The 18054-nt window shown below is 35.9% G+C and overlaps 1 protein-coding gene across 1 annotated transcript in view; it reads right to left on the reverse strand.

The window, feature by feature from the left end:
* Positions 1–856: 856 nt before the first annotated feature.
* The window catches only part of LOC109049149 (cohesin subunit SA-1), a 19974-nt gene continuing 2776 nt past the window's right edge, over positions 857–18054 (reverse strand). The window contains exons 2-34 of the mRNA XM_042751709.1: positions 13298–13437; positions 13099–13216; positions 12857–12994; positions 12655–12751; positions 11743–11819; positions 11449–11653; positions 11210–11361; positions 11047–11120; positions 10762–10885; positions 10532–10630; positions 10320–10399; positions 9830–9937; positions 9608–9722; positions 9113–9230; positions 8914–9017; positions 8732–8824; positions 8448–8537; positions 8128–8331; positions 7942–8012; positions 7760–7847; positions 6986–7066; positions 6788–6880; positions 6485–6659; positions 6187–6326; positions 6005–6106; positions 5738–5886; positions 5479–5607; positions 4460–4668; positions 4133–4307; positions 3863–3976; positions 2321–2435; positions 2087–2167; positions 857–1894 (exon numbers count right to left, since the gene is read on the reverse strand). Of these exons, the coding sequence (XP_042607643.1) occupies positions 1871–1894; positions 2087–2167; positions 2321–2435; positions 3863–3976; positions 4133–4307; positions 4460–4668; positions 5479–5607; positions 5738–5886; positions 6005–6106; positions 6187–6326; positions 6485–6659; positions 6788–6880; positions 6986–7066; positions 7760–7847; positions 7942–8012; positions 8128–8331; positions 8448–8537; positions 8732–8824; positions 8914–9017; positions 9113–9230; positions 9608–9722; positions 9830–9937; positions 10320–10399; positions 10532–10630; positions 10762–10885; positions 11047–11120; positions 11210–11361; positions 11449–11653; positions 11743–11819; positions 12655–12751; positions 12857–12994; positions 13099–13216; positions 13298–13326 (3771 nt within the window). The 5' untranslated portion in view covers positions 13327–13437 and the 3' untranslated portion in view covers positions 857–1870. The remainder of the gene's footprint in view (positions 1895–2086; positions 2168–2320; positions 2436–3862; positions 3977–4132; positions 4308–4459; positions 4669–5478; positions 5608–5737; positions 5887–6004; positions 6107–6186; positions 6327–6484; positions 6660–6787; positions 6881–6985; positions 7067–7759; positions 7848–7941; positions 8013–8127; positions 8332–8447; positions 8538–8731; positions 8825–8913; positions 9018–9112; positions 9231–9607; positions 9723–9829; positions 9938–10319; positions 10400–10531; positions 10631–10761; positions 10886–11046; positions 11121–11209; positions 11362–11448; positions 11654–11742; positions 11820–12654; positions 12752–12856; positions 12995–13098; positions 13217–13297; positions 13438–18054) is intronic.

The following is an 18054-nucleotide window of genomic DNA, read 5'->3' on the forward strand; positions in this document are numbered from 1 at the left end:
CGCAGGAATAAACATAACAAACAGTAAGTAAAACATCATACGTTATTAAAATAGCAGTGAAATTACATTAAAGATAAATAAATAAATCGATCAATTATTTTCCCATCCATTTTTTTTCTCTGAATTGTAAGGCTTACACAGACACTATTAATTACTATATCTACGTCTATCTATCTATCTGTCGATCTATCTATCTCCAGAAAACATTTCAACAGCACCATCTTAAGCGTGCAGCAATTAATACTAAGCTATGAATAAAAATATTTTTTCTGCATAGCATACTTTTCAGAATGCATTGATTTTTCCAGCTTCAGATGGTTATTATAGCTGTATTATAATTGATTTAGACTGACAGAACTTTAGTTTTTAGTATATATATATATATATATATATATATATATATACATATATCAATATATATATATATATATATATATATATATATATACACACATACACACACATACATACATATGACATTAGTATATTTAAATCTATAAAATATTCTATATTATTTTGATATTATATTTATATTAAATAAAACAGCACAGTGTTGCATTGAGAACTAGTAATATCTCCATCTTTGAATTTAGTTTGATTATGTTGGCTGGAAGCCGGTTTCCCAATAAACCCAATGTTTGTTGACTCAATCCTTACTCTGTTCCTTTACCATGTCTCAGAGACTTCTCTTCATATTTTGAGGATCCTGAGAATGTTATTTTTACGTAGATATGCCTCACAGAATGTTAAAACCAAACTGAGAATAATCCAAACAAACCTTGTATGTAGCAACAATTAACGTGTATTAGAAACAAGGTAGGTTTCACAAAGTTCTTTTGAAAATACTTGACAATACTTTTAAATACTTTTATTTAAACATTGTTTTTTTTTTTAAAAGCAAAGTTTGAACAGTGAAAAGGTTAAAATAAATGACAATCCCACTGTTTGATCGGCGTCTCGACACAGAATTGTATCTAAAAGCACCGGTCTAAACAAGGGTTCTGACATCACTCTTCAATCCCACACAGGCTCAATCAAAACCTGCTCTGTGGATATTCAGATGGACCTAAAAGCCCAATAAACCACCAATACATGTTCACAGCAATACAGTATTGTGTGAAAGCTACAATGTTTCCACAAACGCACAGTAAAAAGGTAAATCACTGAGCAGACTCTAAACAGAGGAGGTAAACATGTCTTTAAAATGAGAACAAACAAGTTCTTCAACAAAAGGTTCATATAAAACACACGACCAGTGTCTTAAGTAATGAATACTTCTGTGTACTTCCTCCTCAGATATCCTCATATATCTGAACATTTTTAGTTTTAAAAAGTTGTTCTGAACAAATGTGGGCTTAGCTTTTATTAATCTGACAAATCAAGAAATCTAACACCAAATTCAAGCCATAATACATTTTTAAGGCCAATAGTACAAACCTGAAAGGAAAATTAGGGCTTTAACATGAATGCTTTCTAAATTTCACCCTGAACATGAACGGGTGATAATCTTAAAATAGCTCGAAAGCAATCTGTCCGAGCAGTGTCTGATCAAACCACATCTGCTCGGAGATATCGATGGATGATATGTAAAACAGGAACCGACGCTGCGGAGATGTTTCTGAAACTAACACCAATGTAAGACCAGCAGATTACAGAATTGACCGGCTTTTTTTGGTCCTTATGAACTGAGGAAATGCTGACTGACAGGAAAGGCTCACAATGGAATTATGGCCGACCACAAAACTAAGAGAGGAAGCTCACATGCTTGCGTACAGTTGTGTGAAACTGCTATTAAAACACAAAATAAACACTTAAAATGTGATTTTTGTAGGTTGCTGGTTGTGATCTCCCATAAAGGCTGAAATCTCTCTCAAAACATCTGCATTCCGAATCCCTGTTAAGAGGAAGAAGACAACAAGATAAACCGATTAGTATTTCCTTCTCAATAGCACTGATTCAAATCAAAGCATGTTCAGAATGGCGTTTAAAACAAAGCAGGTTTTTTTATTTGAACGTTTACATCTGGTAAGTTACATTGTTATACATGTATCTAATGTACATATGAATATCTTAAAGGTGCACTTACAGAATCATCTTCCATTATGGCCGTAGAGTCAAAAAAGTCTGGTCTGAGTTCAGCTCTTTCTCTCCGGTTTCTCGACGCCGGCTAAAATGCAGAACGGACAAATGACCTCAAAGATCTAATCTTACAGATGAACAGATGTTGTAATATGAACCGTAGTCTTGGCTGTCACCAGAAACATTACAAATACACTAAAGAACTCTGAAAACAGAGCTCAGGACATCTGTAAATTCTTACCAAATCTATCACCATGGTGTCCTCGAATTCCTCATTCATGTCCTCTAGCTGACCGCGTGAGGACATCATCACGTCCTCGAAGATGGGCTCGGCGTCATCTTCCATGAGGCCTCGCCTGAATCAAATGACAAGTTTAAGGATATGAGAAATTGTAGTTTTGTGATTATTTCTTTCTTAAACTAGGCTTATAGTTAGGCTAATAAACTATTAATCTAGATTTAAAAAAATGTATTATGTATAATTATTTTTTTTTTTTACATTTTTAATAAAACATATGTGTGTCTGGACCACAAAACAAGTCTTAAAGGGTTAGTTCAGCCAAAAATGAAAATTATGTCATTAATGACTCACCCTCATGTCGTTCCAAACCCGTAAGCTCTCGGACTAAATCTAAAATATCTTAAACTGTGTTCCGAAGATGAACGGAGGTCTTACGGGTTTGGAACGAAATGAATGTGACAAAATAATCAAATAATTTTCAATTCCAAAAATCATCTACTTTAAGTAGCACAAGTATATTTGTAGCAATAGCCAACAATACATTGTATGGGTCAAAATTATCGATTTTTCTTTTATGCCAAAAATCATTAGGATATTAAGCAAAGATCATGTTTCATGAAGATATTTAATAAATTTCCTACTGTAAATATATAAAAATTATTTTTGATTAGTAATACGCATTGCTTTGGAGTTAATTCTGACAACTTTAAAGGCAATTTTCACAGTATTTAGATTTTTTTTTTTTTTTGCACAATCAATCCATACATCAATGGAAAGCTTATTTATTCAGCTTTCAGACGATGTACAAATATCAATTTCAAAAAAATGGACCCATATGACTGGTTTTGTGGTCCAGGGCCACATATAATTAAATATATTTAATTCTAACAATTATTACTTATTGATAATAAACAAAAATGCTATACACATTTTTAAATATATTAAATCTTAATGATTAAAAATGTATTATTATTGTATAAAATTACATACTTTTTAAAATATTTCACAAAAATATAAAAATATATTTGATAATTTTTAATAATATTGCTGCTGCCTTTTTATAAAAGCAATAAGCATTTTCTAATTTATTAATTATATACGTGTTAAATATTCTACTATGAAAGTGAAAGTGACGTGACATACAGCCAAGTATGCTGACCCATACTCAGAATTCGTGCTCTGCATTTAACCCATCCAAAGTGCACACACACACACCGTGAACACACACCCGGAGCAGTGGGCAGCCATTTATGCTGCGGCGCCCAGGGAGCAGTTGCTCAAGGACACCTTAGTCGTGGTTTTGCCGGCCCGAGACTCAAACCCACAACCTTTGGGTTAGGAGTCAAACTCTCTAACCATTAGGCCACAACTTCCCCACAATTATGTCATATATATATATTCTATTCTATTCTGGTTTTAGTCACTGCACACTAGTTAGAATTGCTGTGATGACTTCTCATGCCTTATTGTTTTAGTAAAGGACACAAAAGCTTTCTGAAATGTCAACTGCTTAGCATTAAAGTCAATAGTGTGAGTACGTACACCTGCTGTCTCACTCCACCACTGCGTGATTTCATGTAGTTCATCCCTCCTCTCTCTTTTCTGTTCACCTCCTCCATCTTCTGCTGATCCAACCATGACATCTGCATCTGAGGGCTGAATGTGAGGGAACAAAATGATAAAATGATGCAAGAACAGTGAGAGAATTGCTTCAGCAGGAGCTCAGGTTACATAAGAAAACAGTATGTTCTGCATAATGTTTCTCCAATCTTTCAACAAGCTGCCTGTTTTTATTAGGCTTGAATGCCATACTTGTGCATGTAGTCTGGTTCTGAGCCCGGTTCAGACGAGTCTTGGTCTGGGATGTGATCTGCTGCCTGTCTGGGGTTTTCTCTCAGGACAGTGGATGTGAGCTGTGGGGTGTGGAGGCCCCCTGGTGTCTGAAGTGTGTCATTACGCACTACCCATGAACCCTCAACACTCTCTTCTGTGAAATGACACAAAAACATCAATGTAAAATCAGATTATTCCTAGACTATGTCAATGCTATGGAGTGAGAGACAAGGGAATAATATGATGTTTTATATGCAGTCTATAATTTAAGATGTCTTGTATGAAACATTAAAAGTTTTATTCTACCTTCCGGTCGTCTTTTGTGCTGTGGCGGTCGACCCCTTTTGCTGCGGACCGTGCTGGCTTTGCTGGTAGAGCTGGTGCCGGTGGTGACAGACAGTCGGTCGTCATCTCCTCCTGTCAGCAGGGAGTTCCTGTACGCGATGAGAGGCAGCCAGACATCCTCTCTTCTCTCCATCATATACTCCGTCATAAATTTCTCCAGATACGAATGACTGTGGCACGAACACATTTATAAGAGCCAATCAAACATATTGTAACATGTACAAATACAGTATTATACATAGGGGTGTAAAATCAATTTATCATGATTAAGCACATATATAAAATGTACACATATTTGTAGTCACAGTATTGTATTTAAGTGTTTTTTTTTGTACTGAGCTGCCATAATTTAATTTTCCTTTGGGGATTAATAAAGTGCATCTAATCTATTCTATATATTACATTATTATATTTCTTAAATATATACACGTATGTGTGTGAATATATATATATACATATAAATATACACAGTATATACACATGTATTATGTAAACAGACTTTTTATTTTGTATGCGATTAATAATGATTAATCGATTTTACAGCCCTAACTAAATGTCTGGAAACACAGTTTTGATGATGTTGTCATTCTAAATGATAAAAATAATAGCTATAATAATGACTTGAAGTGGTATGTCCACCAAATCATGTTGTTCCAAATGGCTTTCTTTTTTTCTGTTGAACACAGAAGGTATTTTGAAGAACATTAGTAGCTCTATTTTGGTTCCCATTTACATTGTATGGAAAAAAAAATATCATAGGAACTGAAAAAAACCCCCCCAAACATTTGGATTCTTTATAGTATGTTAATTTATGTTCAACAGAAGAATGTAAGTCATTCAGGTTTGGAATGACATGAGGGCAAGTAAATGATGATTTTCATTTTTGGATGAACTACTCCTTTAATAGGGGTGTTCACATTTTTTACTGCTACACAAAATATACATACATAAAACAGTAACAAGGCGTTTTCTGCACTTACACAGTCTTTTTATCTTGTCGTAGGAGTTTGGAGGAGAACTCACAGAGCACCTCCAGGAAGGCCAGGTTCGGTGGGGGGTACTCTGGTCCTTTTGGATTCGGGACCTTGAAGGCGAACTCAATCCCATCCCTATGTTTGTTATATAGAGTTATAAAAAACAACGAAGGTTATTAAAGTCAGTTCTGGTTCTGCCAATAATTGCTTTTAATTCTTTAGACAGAAACTGTGTAGTAAAGATGAAGCAAGCCAAGTTTCTCACTTGTGCAGTGTGGCCACGGCCTCTCTGGTTTTGATTTGGTCCAGCCCAAATGTGAGTGCAAAGCGACGGGCCAATTCCTTAATGCCACTGACATGTGAGGACGTTCGGTCCAGGTTAGGTCCTTGGTCCTGGATCAGCTCATTGAAGAGCTGCAGACAGGGAAAGTGTCCAAATCGAACATTTAAAGCATTAGGGAGGAAAGTTGTACAAGATTCAAAAATTCATAGCCTGTGAAAATTATCTAATCCTAAAAATTACATCTCATACCTGCTGCAAGCTGAGGATAAGGGTCTTTGCACACTGGATCTTGTCCATCTGTCTGGTCTTACTTAAGGTTTCTTTGATGATGTCTCCATAGTCATTGTAATACTGAAAAATGAACACCAGTCATTTGAATCACATTTTAACCATACAGAACTCTTTGGCTTAAATTGATCAGGTTTTCATACCTTCATATATTGTTTGAAGATGTCAGCAGCAGCAGGCATGTCCACAATGTCGTAGATGATTAGTTTGCTGAAGGCGGCCAACAGATTCCTCCTCTTATGAAGGGCCTCAATCTTATTAGCTTCATCCTCTTCATCACCCTCTGAAAGAAAAATAAAAATTTAAGGTAGAGTCTGTTTAAGAAGTTTTGATAGAAAAGTCTTTTCTATATGCTCTATAAATAAATTCTCCAATTTCTTATTTTACTGTCAGAGATATCTCTGATCACATAAGTCCAAGTGCATCAGAACACACACGCACCCATGCTCTGATTTTCATCATCCTGGTCGATAAACACGTGATCCAGGACAAAGTTGAGCAGTTCATTCTGGAGAGTGCTGTCTGGATTGAAGACCAGCGGCTGCAGAGCTTCTCGGCCGCCTGAGACCAACTGGTGACTGAAAATCATCAGCAGGTCACATAGCAACATGAAGGCCTATGAAGATAAAACAGACAAACGCTTACATTTAATATGTGAATGTTTCAATGTGCACTATGAGTCACTCTTTTTAAGATTATAATTAAAGAAGACCAGCAAAAGGTCACTAAAATGCCTCCACTCACCTGCTCTTTGACTGGAGTGTTCACATTAGACAGGCACTGTTGGCAAACCGCTAGAAATGACTTCACCACTCTCCTTAATGCCACAAGATCATCCTGCGCAGGAAACAAATATGAACATCCACGTAACTTAATTCTCAGAGAACAAAGATAAGTCAGGCTAATGTACTTGGCAACTGTATATTATTGGCTCTACTGCACCTTTGATGGACATCCTTCAGTAATTTTCACTAGTTGCCACAGGATGGAGTAATGAGAGCACTGCAGAGCTTGGACAGCGATCTGACCACAACACAAGAGAATATGGATTCATCATTTAATGCACTGAGTTACAAAAGGCTATTAAACATGTTAAAGCATCTGACATTATGATGTATATAGAAGTTCTTATGTTATCAATATATGTCTTTTTTTTTTATTGAATACAGTTTGCCAAGCTTTTATTTTTGGTTTTGTACAACACTACATTTAAAAACTATGGGGTCAGAAAGATTCATTTTTTTCTTACATTTTAAGTCTTGTGTGTTCATCAATGATGCATTTATTAGGTTATTATGCATTTATTATTAAAGAAAATCAATAATATGCAAATTTAATGCTCAAGAAACATTTCTTACTATTATCAATGTTAAAATGCTACTTAAATATTTTTTGAAAACCATCAAGCATTTTTTTCCCGGGATTCTTTAATGAATAGCAAGTTCAAAAGAAAAGCATTTATAGAAAATAAAACATTATAACCGTCACTTTTGGTCAATTTATGCATCCTTGCCGAATTAAAGTATTAATTTCTCTAAAAAAAAAAAAAAAAAACTTCCTTTCCCCAAACTTTTTAGTTTAAAATTATGCAATTCAGCTAATGTTTTGTTTTTGTATATGTAAGTTTGTGTTTTATGCCAATTTATTTTATGTTACTAAGTTAGTTCATTAGAATTCTGTCGATCGCCATCCATTTTCATTGGTTAACACGTTTACCTGCTCTGGCATGGAGCCCTGCTCGATCCCCATCTTCAACAATCGATAACAATTCTTGAAAAGGTCCCACTTTGTAAGGTCATGTGCACTGGAAAGCATACAAAACAAACCTCAATGTTCTGTAGACAGAAACTAATTCTGCATTTCCAAGACAAAAATCAGGGAGGGAACTGGTCTCTTACTTATGGAACGCAGTGAGCTTCTTTAGCGTTGAAAGAACGTTATAAATGTCATCATCATCTGCTTCATCGCCCTAGAAATAAGAAAATAAACAAAGACAGAAATTAATATCAAATGCATAAAGGCCAGTCACTAATATTAATGCAGTACATAAGATGAAAAGCACTGAAATGAAGCTGCTCTTTCACCTCCTGCAGTAGGTCTTCTACTGAGTGAGAGAATCTGTCTGTGAGCTCGTCGATGAGTTGGCTGCGAGCAATGTCCACACGGTTCATGATGGTGTATTCTTCACTGCACAAGATGCTGTAAGTCTTGCTACACGCTTCCAGAACCTCCATCTCAGCGTGCTTCTCCACCACCACCCGGATCTGCTTCAGCAGGGCGTCCAGATGCTAAACACAGCCAGAAAGACAGACGAAAAAATATCAGAAAACAACTAAACACTTGAATGAAACACAATGTGTTGGCCTTAGATTTTTGTGTGAGAGTAGTAAGAACTCCAACAAACCTTTTCCATTCGTCCTGAACTGTAGACTTCAAGATCAAAGTACTGAGGGATCTGAAGGAGGTTCGCCACCTTTTCAGCATCAGCCTGGTACTAAAAGCAAAATTTAGGAAGATGGAAAACCATCAGTGGATTATGTGCCATGTCACATTGAACACCTAAAGTGTAGACATCTTTCTTTGATTATGATAACAGCAATTTGGTTCTGTTTTGAACGTACAGTTGTTGTTTTGAAAACTATGTTGTAAGGACCCTAACCCTAACATTCCTGGACCTTAGTACTTTACCTTCGACAGCAGCATGGGCAGAGCAACAATTAAGTGTTCAGTCAGCCTGTTCTTATCGTCAATCTGTGTCTTCTTCTCTTTGGCAGTGAGCACCTGAGGGATGTGCAGAAGAACAACAGAAAATCTTTAAACTTAGTGTCTATAATATGTCTATAGTAAAGACTGATTCCAAGACAACTTACCCTCTTTCCTGTTCCTCTGCCCACAGGTGGATGAGCTTCGGCTGCCTGTCTGATGGTACAGACCATGAGCTCGATCAGTGCGCCCTCATGCCGGTCTCCCAACACTACAACAAAACCCACAACCAGACAGGACTAATGAGTAAACAGAGACATGCTAGTTTCATCCAGAAAGATCTGAAATAAATGTGGGTGGCTGTACCCTCTTCCCCCTGCACAGGGTCCTCCAGCAGGAGCTCCACCATGCAGTCCCAATCTTTCAGCAGATCCTGTGAGCTATCCCATAGACTGTCCACCAGGTATGCTGCATGCTCGTGAAGCTTTCATGCAAAAAGGTATTATGATGGTTAGATAAACAGCAATAACCAGTGTTGGGAAAATATTAGAAGCTAAGAACTGGCTGTCTTTTATGAAGCCAGAATTAATGTTTAAAATAACCCATGTGTAAAGTGAATGTGAAAAACTTTAATAGGCAAGTCATAACATTAAAATTCCATTTTAATTCTCTTTTCTCGAATTCCAAATTGGATTACAATTCTGCATCCTGCTTGTTAAACCAAACTGATTTTAATTTTAAATTTCCTGGCACTCATCCCTGTTAGTAACACATTCTCATTAAAGGGATGAGCTAATAAATAAATGCTCGGTGAATAAAGGCTGTGCATAAAACCATCAAAAATACATTAATTTTTCTCACCTCGCTCTCCAGGAAGAAAAGCACTAGCATTCTTATAAGGTTCCCATTAGGGCTGTTTCGGCCTCGTCTTTTCGCCAAAGCCTCCTCAGCCTGAGGGTCATGCCTGCTAAATAACCTGCAGCCAGACACAAGCAACTGATCAAAACATTGGAGGAGTTTGATGTGCTAACATAATTTTTAAGAGTAAAACGTTGCAGTCAAAAACACATTCATTAATCTCACTTTCTATGAAGGAACTCTCCAGCTGCCACAGCAACAGGACGATGAGCCGAATACACGAGATGATAGACGTTCTCACAGTCTTCATTAGACAAAGCATCCTCACTAACACTACAGGAAAAAGAAAAAAACAAAAGAGAGATTTAAGGATAGAAAGATGTGAGAGGTGGGAAAAGAGTAGTCTCTAATCTTATAAGAAACACAGGAGACTAATTAATATTCTGTAATATGATAATCATATTACTATATTATTTTGCAGTAAATACCTACTACATTTACAGTACTCAACAGTACAATGCAGCATACTATAGTTTGAAATGTTTAATAATGCTCTAATAAATAAATAATTTATAATATTTTAAAATACTTTTTATACAAGTATGTAAATGTATGTGTTTATATAAATATTTATATACACAAAAATAATAAAATAAAATGAAATATTTAACAGACAAAAATCTCTAAAAATAAAGACTGTGTGAAAACTACTTACTGCAGAATCAAAGTGACAAGTCGTATGGCCTCTACTGCCACATCATACTCTTTATCCAATGTCATGGACACAATACGGTCCTGAGAGAAAGGAAGTGACATCATAACATTTCCAAACTGATGCCTTAAGCACATTTTGAAAATTGTAATAAAGGTATGGAGAGATTTAATAAAAGCTGTTACAGAGTATTCAGAATTTTGCATATATGTCACCTTAAATCGATTGGTGAAGAGCTCAAGTTTGGGGAATAGCTCTCTGTTGGTGTAGAGGGTCTGAAGGGCCTTTAGACATTTGAGTCGAACTTCACCTTGCTGTAAAGGATTACATAATTTTATAAATTTAGATCAACAATATTTAATCAACAATGAAAAAATACATAATTGTATATACTACATTATGTTACTGATAACGATCACACACACAGAGAAATACAAACACTTACTCTGTCATGTAGCGTCCATCCCACATACTTCAAGTAACTGTCATTGAGAAAAGCATCACTGTATAACTTCATCCAAACGCCAATTTCTTCTATACAAATAGCTCTGATTTCCGCTATGGCATCTCTGAAAGAAATCACAAGAACATAATATGAAATCCTAAGGATTATGAAACATCTGGTTTCTAGTCATTTGTGATTATTGGATAAGGATTTTAAAAGTCAAAAACTCAAAAAGTACAAATTGCTAATAAATGGGTTTCTACCTGCTATTTGTATGCCACTCACCTGTAACGGTGAACAAAAATACCCTTGAAGATTGAGTTCATCATGTTCTCAATCTCATCTTGGTTTTCTTGGAGCTAGAAGATGAAATAAACAAGAAAACACATTGAAAATCATGTTCATGAGACCATAGAACAAAACTTGGAAGAAAAGGAAGCCATCCCACCTCTTTCCTCTTCTCCAGCAGCATTTCCAGCTTCTCGTTGGCTCTTTTCCCTGCGACCTTATTCCGTTCGGCCTCATACTGCCTCTGTGTGTTATCCTGATTGATGCTCAGGTTCAGAGCAACATTTACCAGGGCTGTCATCAGTTTCATTGCTGCAGCAGAAACGAGACACATGGCAGAAATGAAACACTCAACTGCATTATCGGGTATAACCTGAAGGTTAATGGAGAATGACTGACCTGCCAGCGTGCTGGTGTGTCTAAAGGCTCGGACCTGGGAGTCTGAGAGCCCAGTGAGCAGAGAAATGACGGTGTCCATCATGTATTCATCATAGATGATGCTGTACTGGCACTGACGGATCAGAACCATGATGAACTCACAAAAGTTATATCGGAATTTCTTCCACTGCGGCCCTGCCATTGTGAGAGGGTAGTCGCCACTGTCCTGGATTTGATGAGCAGAGAAAATCATTAACTCATTAACATTTAAGAATTCAGGTGGAAAAAAAAATACAGCCAAAAATATCAACAAACCTCATCAAACTCCTCGGTCATCTTTCTGATAATTTCAGCATTCTGCATGTTCCTGAACATCTCGATTCTTACAGTGCCTGTAATTGTTTGTGAAATAAATGTATACTTTTTTTTTCAGCAAGGTTGCATTAAATAGATCAAAAGTGACATTAAAGGCTTTTATAATGATATGAAAGACATCAAATAAAAGTTGTTCTTTTGAACTTTTAAAGCAGCACAACTGTTTTCAAACACTGATAATAACAAGAAATGTTTCTTGAGAACCAAATCAGCATATTAGAAAGATTTCTGAAGGATAATGTGACACTGAAGTAATTGCCATCACACAAATAAATTCCATTTTAAAACATTAACAGAACATTTTAAAAACGGCAATATTTGACAGTGTTGCTGTTTTACTGTATTTTTGAGAAAATCGTGCTTTTAACACCATTAAAATTATAAAAAATAAAAATCTTACCAATCCCAAACTTTTAAATGGGAGAGAAACTGCAGATTCATATCCCTATTTAAATCAATTTTAATTAATGCTGATTCTCAAAGCATTTAATTTTTTTCCATCAACAGCATATGAGTTTGGTGATTTAAGGGGATAGTTGCCAAATCTTGTATTCTGTGGCTGTACATAGGAATCAAGTGATCAGTTGATTGAGATTCCTCTGTAAACACATGTATTACCTTATTATTAATATAGATGTTTAATAATATATATATTGGTGCATATAGATGTTCCTGGATATAGATGTAATTTAACTTAAAATTGCTTAGATACACAGTCATTTTAGAAAGAATCATGATTCTTGATTAATATATTTTCTCCCCAACCCTAATTCCTATGATTGCTATAGAACATAATTCACAGTTTAAAAAAAGCAACTTTGGAACTGTTGAGAAATAAATTAGATAAATTACCTTTACAGCCAGAACAGTGAATGAAAAAGTTGATTAGATCTAGGAGTGCAAGGTCTCTGTCTTGCTTGTAAGATTCAATCCAGTCATCAATGACGGACTAGAAACAAATGCATGCAAAAAAATAAAAATAAAATAAAGGCACTTAGAACAATTCCACCTCAAATAGTCAGAAACAGACAGCAAGACACGTGTTGTGTTTTACCTGCATGGCACTTTTGCCTTGTTTGACCACCTCAAACAGAGTACTGGGGTCTGTGCCCTCTCCATTCAGATGGGCCACTCCATTCGGCCTCCTCCCGCCTTTATCAACCGGAGACCTTCGGGCCTTCTTACTGGCCACCTGGCAAAAAAAAAAAAAGAGAGATCAGGAAGATTGGCTGACAGCATGCATTTAGGGTTAAAATAAATGCAATCAGCTGATCTGCTCAGCAGTGGTGGTCTTACTCCTTGTTTTCCAGGCCTGCCTCTCTTTTTCTTGCCCTTTCCTTCCCCAGAGTCATCCAGCTCACTAACACTCATGCTCAGACTCACAGTGTCGCCTTGCCCGTCATTTGACGAGTCCCTGCATAGTGTGATGCAAATGTTTATCAACAGTTTATGCACATTTATATTAGCGCCCATCATTTTAAAGTATTTTACTTACTGCAACATAGGAAAGTCTGAGTTGATCATGTTGTGTCTTCTGACAAAACTAGGAGACTTCTAAAGATGAATCACCCAGTAATGGCGTGAATGTGTTTGCGATTCCTTAGTTCAGGCCCAGAATGCTTCAGACCACATAACCTAAGAATTTAGAGAAAACAGAAGCTTTGATCAGGATATGAAGCATAATTAAGTGCAGATAAACAGTACATAAAACAGTACAAAAAGCATTTATTAGATTTTATAAACTTTTGTGTTTTATCCAAATTATAATTAAAACAAATATTTAATATATTAATAAAATATAAAAAAAAAAAAAAAAAAACTAAAATTGCCATTTTAAAAGCATTAAAAAAAATAGTAGCATCACATAGCCACTAGGGACAGCATGACCCATGATTTTCAATGAAACTATAATTCAGGATCAAAACCACAAAAAGATGCAACAACTCAAAATGCAATCATAATGACTACTTATTACAGCAAAATAACATTTGACTTAATTACTTGTACTTGAGGCAAAAAAATAATAATTATATACATTTGACAAAAGACACACTGCCATTAGGGGGCATCCCAAGCATGGCTTTTCCCTGTTGCTGTGGAGACAGCAGAAACCAAGCAGATAGGATGGCTAAACACATTTATGTCAAGTGGAGATGGGATGTATATGGATCTAAATTACATCAGACAATATCTATGCTATTATATATGAAAAGCAAATATTTCCATCCCTGACTGATTTAGAAAATGCACTTGGATGCATCTTCACACATGATTTGATTTTAACCAACACAAGATGGCTCCCCACCCCCAGAGGAGACTTTCCACACTGCAGTAATAGATGTTTCTGTGGATACTGAGGATTGAAAATGCTTGAATCACCACACGTAAGCGTGAAACAGACACAGGATGAAGTTCAACGGGAATGTAAGCTGGAATTCCCAACATACAGGGTTTCTGAGACCGATCTGCTGTCAGATGGTATTCTAAGTGGACATAAGGAGAAAATAAAACCCCTTACTTTGCATCTGTAACACTCCCCTCCCCCATACAGATTTGGATATCTCAGTAAATATGGCCCAGGCCGAAACTCTGGGCTTGTGCTCCGGAAAAAGACTACGCAGTTTTGTAAAACTCAACAGCTGACCATTACATAATCACATTGAGATGGGCAGCAGACACATAAGACAAACAAATACAGAATAAAATAATGCTATTCATGCACAAATAGCTGTAGTTTAGCAGACATGCTGTTTCTCTCTGATGAGTAAGTGTTAAGTGCAGTATGTACTGAGGGTAGAGCTCAGGAAAGAAAATGTAATTTACACCTCAGCGGTGGAGGCTGGTGACAGTGAAGAGAGCTGAATCCTTTTGGGAATACTAGAATATGAATGTCAATGTCAGCAATATACAATGGAGGAACATTCACCAGTTCAATAGCTCATGGTAAAAGATCCTTTCTTTGAAATGATTCTCGACTTCAACTATGAGCAGCAAATCTGCAACTTCCCTCCAATCTTCTGGTATTTAAAGGTTCCGTGTGGAATATTTGTAGCATTAGAAGAACTAAACGGTTTTCCAAACCTGATATTATTATTATTACCACCAATCAGGTTGATCCATCCTAAACTCAGACAACCAAATGTACTTTTAACGCAAGTCAGTCATTTGTTATCACCCCCACGTAGCTTTTTCCAGTTATACAAGTACTCATCCTGTTTATCAGATGGAAATAGATGAATACATTTAAAACTAATATCAGTTTTAGTTTTTTTTTTTTTTTTTTTTTATTAAAAAACAACAACATACAATGCCTTCGTGAAAAACGCATTTGGTTGTTTTAACCTGCATATTCTATCTACCATTTTTTATATTTCTAGAATCATCTCTTCATATAATGTCACTGAATGTCTCAGATTTCAGTTTTAAATATTACAAATATTATAGAATACCAAGCTGTTGTAGAAAGAAACATTCTATTTTACAGTCAGAAATTGTTCATTAATTCTGTAATGATTATTCAGCAAAAGTGTCCAATAACAGTGGGGTTATAAATAGGTGTTCAGCTAGTCATGTGATCTTCAACTGACGGCTCTAATGAAGCGACCTGCTGCATGATAAATAAAACAGGAGGCTATTTACTGAGGAGAAAACTTACTTAAACATAAGAAACCCCATTTACCTGAAAAAGAAAAAAAAAACATTGCATTTTTATTCAGAACATAAACCGAAAAGATGTACAAGAGATCATATAGTGGTCAAGATTAAATGGTTCTCATGGTGAGGTCAAATTGGAAAGAGAAGAGTAGATGAGGCCAGTAATGGCAGAGCACAGAACAAACCCTGAAAGCAACTCAATGGATCAGTGAATGTGCTAATGGGCCTGCAGCTTCTCATCGAGCTGGTAGAGCAAGCAGCACAGATTCATTAGAGTCTGGGGACACAATATTAAATGGTTTGCAGTGTATGATGACAGTCAAATGAGGCTATTCTTGGCACTGGCTGGGTGAGATGCTTTTAAATCAGACCAATTATCTACCATTTCTTGCATCCGATAACTAGCTATTTTCAAGTTCGTGCACAACAAATTTCTTTCAAATCATGCTGGGCACTTAGCTGAATTAGTAATAGGGTTAAATCTGGAAAAGACACTCTGAATCTCAGTATGCTTCAGTTTGGCTTACATCAGACCAAACTGCCCATTCTGAGTGTGTGCTTCATGCACAAACCTCTCATAGCTGCGTCTGATGCTTAGCTTTGATGGTTTTGTTCGATGAAGAGAACCTCTTCATGCTTAGGCTACATAATGACTTTCTAGTTCATCTCTTACTGCTAAAACACATCATCTTTAAGCAGGCAAACATCACCATAATAGATTAAATTAAAGTGGTTTCACAGAAAACATTGCTTTCAGAAGTGCACAGTTACAAAACTGTAACATAATAGTTACACTTTATATCAGTATAATTATTTATTATTAGTGCATTAACATTGTTTCCTGTAGCAAAACTCCTGTATCATTGCACTCAAAATGTAAATCAATCCTCATTGCTAAAATCTACAGCAGTAATGCACTAGAAGTAGCTTTCATAGTAGCTAATCATAACCATACAAACTTGTTCACAAAACAAGGCACATTTTAAACAAAAATCCTTATGTGCACCACTCCCTCTTTCCTTAGCAATTATTTATCCCGGTGTCAGAAAAACGTAGCCTTTTTAACACTGTATGTCTACTATCTGAGATCAAATCTTTATCTATACATCTGTCTTAGTCCATTTGTGGGCTGGTTTAGAATTGAAGATTGTTTATTCAGATCGAATGGGACTGGATTTATATCTCCCTTCATCTGTTCATCTCATAAACACTCGCACTAAGGACAGGCAGCAGTCTCTAATGATCTGTGAAACACTCAAAATAGCTTGACAATTGCCCTGAGAGACTGTGAGAAAAGCAGCGTTCGTTCTTCCAGACACTCATTTCCACCTCAGGTTTAAAAGAAAACTCAATATTTTACAGATCAAATTCTGTCTTATGGTAAATCAAGGTCTTTTCAAGCGAGTGGGCCGCAAAAAGAGGCATTATTGACTTTCTAAATAATGTAATTTCATGTGGCTTGTCAATGAGGAATTCAGCCTTTAGCTAAAGAGCATAAAAAGATCTTGTAGATAAATTTAACATTGTTTGTTTAACCGCTTACACTCTTCCTACTAAACTGCTCACTTGTACACCGTTTTAAACACTGAAAAGGCTTGAATTACAAGGTCTACATAGAATCAGTGCCCATAGAATTAGAACAGCTGTTACTCAAAGTTCTGGAATGTTTATTTATTACATATTTTGGACACCAATATAAGCACAGTACTCTTTAACCATTTTATTTAAATCCATTCCACAAATTTTACCCAAAATCAGCTTAGAAAATGTGGAAAAGTAATTAACTAAATAGAAAGCGATGGAAATTATGAAATTATGCAAACTACAGTGTTACATAATACAATTAAATATGCAAAAAAATGATAATTTGCAAATAAACTGACAATTTGACAATGGGTGTTTTAGAGTATGATATTTCTGTTACTGACAGATTAAGCTTGACTAAGCTCAGATTCAGAGAAATCAGATAATTTTCCTAGTGAACTATCCCTTTAATGTGTTTTGCCTTTTTAGGGTATGCATTCAGTTCTAAAAAGCACAGTACACTATGCTTACTACACTAGAAAATAAATATAGATAGTCAAAACAATGTTTGACTATAGGTACCGCAGAGCTAAACTATTCCATACAGGTTTATACTGTAAGCAAGTCTATTATTTAAACAGACACATTTAATTAACACAAACTTGTCACAAACATACATGCATGTATACACCCTTTCAAACCCGTCTTAAGGATCTCAGAAACATTAAAAGCCCATTCACATCACTATTCATAAATCTACTTAGAAAAAAACTTCTGTAATTAAAACTATTCATTTATCCCACAGGTGATTTGGAGATTTTTCTTATCTCTTAAAGCAACATTCATTGATCTTAGTAACACAGCCAATAAAATTCCAGGATAAGAGCATATGACAGACAGTGAGGGTGTTTCCATGGCAACAACGGCCTCCTGGAATACATGTCACGCATCTAAATTGCTTGCCAAAAACACCCGCACTCAGGAGAGGGCATAATACTACAATAGAAAGGTGAAGTCACGCTAGTTTAATATTAATATGACTATCCGGGTATCATTTATTCCAATAAACATCTG

Source organism: Cyprinus carpio, chromosome B24, assembly GCF_018340385.1.
Source record: "Cyprinus carpio isolate SPL01 chromosome B24, ASM1834038v1, whole genome shotgun sequence".
NCBI classification, from domain to species: Eukaryota; Metazoa; Chordata; class Actinopteri; order Cypriniformes; family Cyprinidae; genus Cyprinus; species Cyprinus carpio.